General features: G+C 42.8%; 2 protein-coding genes across 2 annotated transcripts in view; one reads left to right on the top strand and one right to left on the bottom strand.

Moving 5' to 3' along the window:
• The window catches only part of T265_10041 (hypothetical protein), a gene marked incomplete at both ends in the record, with an annotated part of 19,629 nt that overhangs the window by 7,250 nt on the left and 6,598 nt on the right, over positions 1-5,781 (top strand). The gene's annotated exons all lie outside the window — the stretch shown is intronic.
• T265_10043 (hypothetical protein) overlaps positions 1-5,781 on the bottom strand; it is a gene marked incomplete at both ends in the record, with an annotated part of 43,250 nt that overhangs the window by 32,829 nt on the left and 4,640 nt on the right. The window contains 2 exons of the mRNA XM_009176296.1: positions 394-569; positions 3,021-3,169. Of these exons, the coding sequence (XP_009174560.1) occupies positions 394-569; positions 3,021-3,169 (325 nt within the window). The remainder of the gene's footprint in view (positions 1-393; positions 570-3,020; positions 3,170-5,781) is intronic.

The following is a 5,781-nucleotide window of genomic DNA, read 5'->3' as shown; positions in this document are numbered from 1 at the left end:
CACTATCTGTTGATTTCCGGTATACAGTGGTTTTTAATTTCCCACCACTCTTGTGTGTCATGCAGTCAAGAAAAGCTAGTGTACCCGATGTGGACTCTAGCTCCATGCTAAACTATGCTAAACTATGTAAGTGCTTCATCTATAATGAGTGTGGATCCAGAGAGCAAAACATGTGTTTGTGATGTATGTAAACAATGAGTGAATGCAACTCTCAACATTTTAACATATACGAAGAGCTCCGAAGTATGATGTATTTATCGATCTTGTCTTCATGGAGCACGTCGGTGACTGCCGAGGTACGATGAACCAATCATTCAACTTTCTCAACTCAAAATCACCAGAAGATTATGCATATCAGCCGTCCAAAAAAGCAGTCCACATAACAAAACATACCTTCTAAAGAATGGTGTGACTTCGTGCATGTGTTTTACTTCCAGATCAACTATCCTCCCCGCGCGTTTCAGAGCTTTGACTGCCTCATCGTGTGTACTGTTTCGTAGATCTTCACCGTTCACACTGAGGATCGCGTCACCGACGTTCAACTGCCCGGTCTGCTCGGCAGCCATTCCCTACGAAACGAACAAACATCTTACCGAGTTCAGATAATATGAAAAAACGGTGGAAGCACTATAGCAGAAATAAATTAGGACTCAAACCTAAATTCGCATTCTTTCAGACTGGTCTATATTTTAGGAACTTCAAAATATTGAACTTTCCGTTGAGATCAATGCTTACCCTAGCTAGCCCACTATTTTTCGGGGCACTAAATAGAAGTGCCAGTTGACCTTCGATGTGTCCGTTTGAGATAAACCCAACCAATCCAGTAATAATTCCTAAATCAAGATACGCCATTTCACAGGAAAAATATACTTACACTCAAGTGAAGGTAGTAAATGGCAAGTAGGCAACTAGTAGGTATCCTTAATGCATCTTCAGAATTGTGTAATACTCTCTCAGAAAAGGTAGTACGCAATGGTGCCGACAGTTTGACCGTCTAACCACACTACTCGGCGTTTCGCGCTTGTTTCCAATCCATCAAAATCGACCCGCAAGTATACTGGCCTTGTTTGCTTCTCTGTGCCGAATATCAGAGACGTGGTCGAGACAGTTGATGAACGAGTTCAATTTACAGCGGAGCGATTCTCTTAGCTTACCGGCCGCACGGAAGCCACGGACCCCTGTGGATGATTGCCCATTTTCACCATAACTCCATGAACATTCCTTTGATTTCACGTCATATTTCACTTTTTGGAGAGGGGTTTGGGCAAATTTTTAGAAAACGTGACCTCCATAACCAAATACACAATCGCCACAATTGATTGTTAGGATACGTTCAAAACACCAGTGGATTAGAAACGGCAAACATTAATGTTCTGTAGTAGTTATATGGTAGAGAAGAGTGGGAACTTAAAACCGTTCTCTTTTCTATTGTTTGCGAAGCTTCAATAATATATGGAGACTCTACAACAGAATAAGCATGAAGTGACGACGAGACTAAAATGGAGTGACAACCAGAGGAGTGGTTTTGTTGAACGTTCAAGCTGCTGTTTTCCGTTGGCGATTTTTTTGCCATTCCTTAATAAATTATCAAACCCTCCCGAAAGTTGGACCACGAGAGTTTTCAAAAGCACCATCGATGGCCAAAACAAAATAATGAACAGAAAGCAATAGAAGAATGCACACAAATGCCAATGAGATTAGCTCTATCAAAACTTCACCCGCGAATCTCGCTAACTATGGAACACTATGGAACTGCAAAAACATATTGACCACCGCCAAATGGTTAAAGTTTTGTGGATAATAAAAACGGTTTGATAATACGCCTGATGGTGTATCATATTTGATACCCTTCGTAGTTAGCAGTTCGTCAACTTCAGCACCTTCCATATTTCCTGTTTAATTCTGGTGAGAAAGGAAGTGGCGAAATTCTAAATCCAGTATCTCTCCCTATTGAGCTCATCTGATCAAACTGATCTCATACAAACCACCCTCATTTGCATTACGCGAACATCAGAAGTGTCTAAGCAATAATTAACAGTTACATACCTGGAAATTTCATTCTGTAAGTAAAGCCGACCTGTGCTGAAAAGCTAAGGGGCATGGCACTACTGCTTTATTCAGTTTGGGAATCATCAAGAGTGCGCATCTCATGAAACACTAGGGAGTTTCGGACCTGCGACCTCCCGGCACTTGACCGTTCGGTCACGAGTGACTGGTCACCGGAGTGACTAACTCGCAATTAGACAGGATATGGTGTCACTCATCCTTCGACTACAGTATTCACATCACGTGGTCCTACAAATTGACTGGCTCCTCGAGTGATGACTCTTCAGATGGAATTTTCGCTCGTCGTGTGAATTATTCTTCCTTCTGAGCTTACTTGGCCTCACTTACAGAACGAAATCTTCATAGAAAATTACCAAATCTCTTTACACTATCAACAGTACACGCCCGGAGAGACAGGCACAGACAGCACTTGCCTGGCCTCCCGACGTTAAATACCTAGCTTTCAAGTAAAAAACAAGCGGTTTGCTTGACGAAACGCAAGTTAGGGACAACCACACATCTTTCTAAACTGCAAATTCTTAACTTTACATAGCCACTGCACTTTATACACACGAAGTAACCACTAACCGCTATGTGGATTCACCACGTTGCGCTGTAGTGTACCTCAGTCACCGATCTGCAGGGTTATTGAGCATGTGACGCGTGCGTTTCAACCGAAGGGAAATCCCCCACAAGGCACTCACAGAAGTAAGCTGAAACATTCAGGTGCATATCAAATTCCATTATTTCTAGGCAGAAAACGTGCCATATGTATCCTGTTAGTCACTGATCTTGCGAGGGAAACCCCCACTGAGAAGACGTTTTCGTATTTACCGAAAGTAAAGGAGACAGCACAGTAGGATGAACAGAATGGTAGTCGTTATCTACAGTCCACTGATGTAGAAATAGCATGTGCGAAATTAGCACAGAAAGTTCAATGACTCACTCTACAACTAGTCCCACAACAGACTCACTTTGAAAATCTTGCTAATTAATATTGGTGTTTTGTTTTCTCTGCCACCCTTTATACTGATCCCTAATCCGTGGAGTTCTTCTTTTGTGATTCGAACCAAACGTTTAGCAGACGATATGTTTTCATCTGATGGATAGAAAAATAGGAATTCTGTTAAAATAATGGTAGACACTTGACAAGACTGATGCGAATGACAGTAACAGAAAAGTTATCGTATCGCATTATGCAGAAGATAACCATGGATGGATTAAACTCACACAAATCAATGGAGGATCTGCTGGAGGGAATAGGAGAAAGCGCTTTGGATACACCGCCTCACCTGGTAATCCAGAAGTTTATGGAGTTGTTGAATGTAGCCTAAAATGACAGCGCTATGAGGAGCGAAAATATCATAACAGTGAGGATTTGAAAGCTGACTAGTTATCTGCGAACTGCTTGCGGTACCCCGTTAAGCTGCTCCAAAGCTAACAGTTTCCTACCATAAAATGAGCTGCAAAGACGACTGAAAATCGATAACGTTAAATACACTCATTTGCAAATCAATTTGGTCTTCGTGGGGATCTCTTGTTTATGATATTATTTATGAGAATATATGCGATATCTCGAATACCGTACCAATTGAAACATGAGGCGGCTTTTGTACAGCATATTCAGTTGAATAGTATCATAACCGAGATTCAGTTGAGTCACCTGTGAAAACCTAACTGATTTTCAAATGGCTGTATTTGTCAAAATCAGTCCAATTTGGGCTCAAGTAGGACAAAGGGTTGACGGAAATTCGGGGACTGTGTCTACCTGATGAGCCCCAAGAAGAGCGAAACCGGTCGTGGGTTGTCGAAGAGTTTTCAGAAACCTTGTGAGTAGTTTGTGAAAAGGATAATTGGTGATATTTCTTCTGCGGCAGCTTAGTGAAAAAAGATTTCCTGAGAGGTCGTAGACAAGTGGCAAGTGAGCGATGATTTTAATGGTCACTGAAACATGGTGCCTGATGTAACAAGGTTCAAAACGTTTTAAAGGTACTAGAACTGGTCAGATGGCGAGATGGCCCAAGTGGTTAGAGCGCGAATTTACTGACCGGAAGGTCCGTGGTTCGAATCCGACCTCCGCCACTCGACTTCCCCTGTCTAGGCTTGGGCAACCTGGCAGTATCCCAGCCCTCGTGCTTCCTTCGGGTAGCATGGCAGCTAGGCACCAGAAGGGTGCTACAGCTGAACGCTTTCTTTCTTTTTCTTTCAGACCATTTGAAATAAAATACATTCCATAGTAAGGCAAAGCTTTTGACTGGAATTCCATGTCATGTCTCGTTTCGAAGCCACAAACGCATGGGTCCAGACTATTTTCCGCCACGATTTCGGCCAATAGAGATTACGTTTGGGCCACTATAAACACCGTCAGGCTAGACACCAGTTAATTAACACAACAACATGTGAGACCAGAATCAAAAGATAGTCTTTGTGTTTGTATGTGAGGTCGCTCAAAACTTCAAAGCATTTGATTCATTGTCGGATATGTCTGGAGATAGCAAGAATCAACATGACTACCTGTGCTGTCCTAAGACAGGCCCACGCTAAAAAAGTAGGGACAGCCAAAACTGTCGGTACCATATCGCTAAATCAGAGCTGTTCGTATCTTCCAGAAAAGCGACAGACGATACAGATATCCCGACTGCTTTAGGTCGCGCCAAGCGAGGCAAGGCACAACACACACCACTGGCTAGTTTCGCATTGTTGAACATAGTAAACAGCACGCATAAGGATCTGATTAGTATAGCTCGACCCAGATGCTCATCGAAAGAAATGTGTGAAATAGTTTCATAGAATTTATGGGAGGTGCTTCACTTAAATACGCCAAGCGTCGGAAGATGGGCAAGAATGAAGTTGAGGCACCACAAGATGTAAAACGACAGACAGACAGCAACTGAGTTGATGGTTAGAAGATTGGGGGAAAAGGTACGAATACGTGCTCTGAAAGACAAAGTATCCATGGAATAATCAGTTGCATACGAAGTGATTCAACGACGACACGCCCAACGTTGGAAACGAACAGAATTTGATCAAAATTTTATGCTGATTATCTTCGGGTGACTATGCTATCAACAGCAGTGTGTATCGCAAATCTCTCATGTACCCTGAGCTTGGCGTACATGCTTAAACTTATATGCGGTTCATAAATGAAGAATGTCACACAACCAAAATACCAACATATACATTCCTTCATAATCTGAACCCAGATAACAAAGCGGACAACCTTGTCACGAACTGCGTGTTCGAAGCAGCTTCAGGTATGCTTTCTTAAGTAACTACACGCATGTGGCTCCATCCTAGCAGCATATTTGAAATATTTACTTTGAGTAGTGGCTGACGGTTTTCAGGAACCCTATGAGTAGTGATCTATCAAGAAATAAATGTTGCAGTACCCGGAATATCGTGGCAACTGAAGAGACGGTCTGCTGACGGTTTTCAGGAACCCTATGAGTAGTGATCTATCAAGAAATAAATGTTGCAGTACCCGGAATATCGTGGCAACTGAAACATGAGACGGTCTGTGTGCGGCACACTCATTCGAAGAATAACATAAGGGAGAGATTCAATGGGGTCTCTTGCAAAGCCGGTGTGATTTGTGAATGGGTGCACTTCGTCACTTGCATGCAAATTAGTGACCAAGTAGGATATAAGGTTGTTGGAAACTTAGTGCGCCTGAGTGATGAGTATCAAGAAAAGAGAAACCGGTAGGGGTCTGTCGGGGGGGGGGGGGGGGGGGGA

This window comes from Opisthorchis viverrini (assembly GCF_000715545.1).
Source record: "Opisthorchis viverrini unplaced genomic scaffold opera_v5_332, whole genome shotgun sequence".
Classification (NCBI taxonomy): Eukaryota; Metazoa; Platyhelminthes; class Trematoda; order Opisthorchiida; family Opisthorchiidae; genus Opisthorchis; species Opisthorchis viverrini.
Note: the sequence above shows the minus strand (reverse complement) of the source record. Positions and strands in the feature narration are given on the sequence as shown.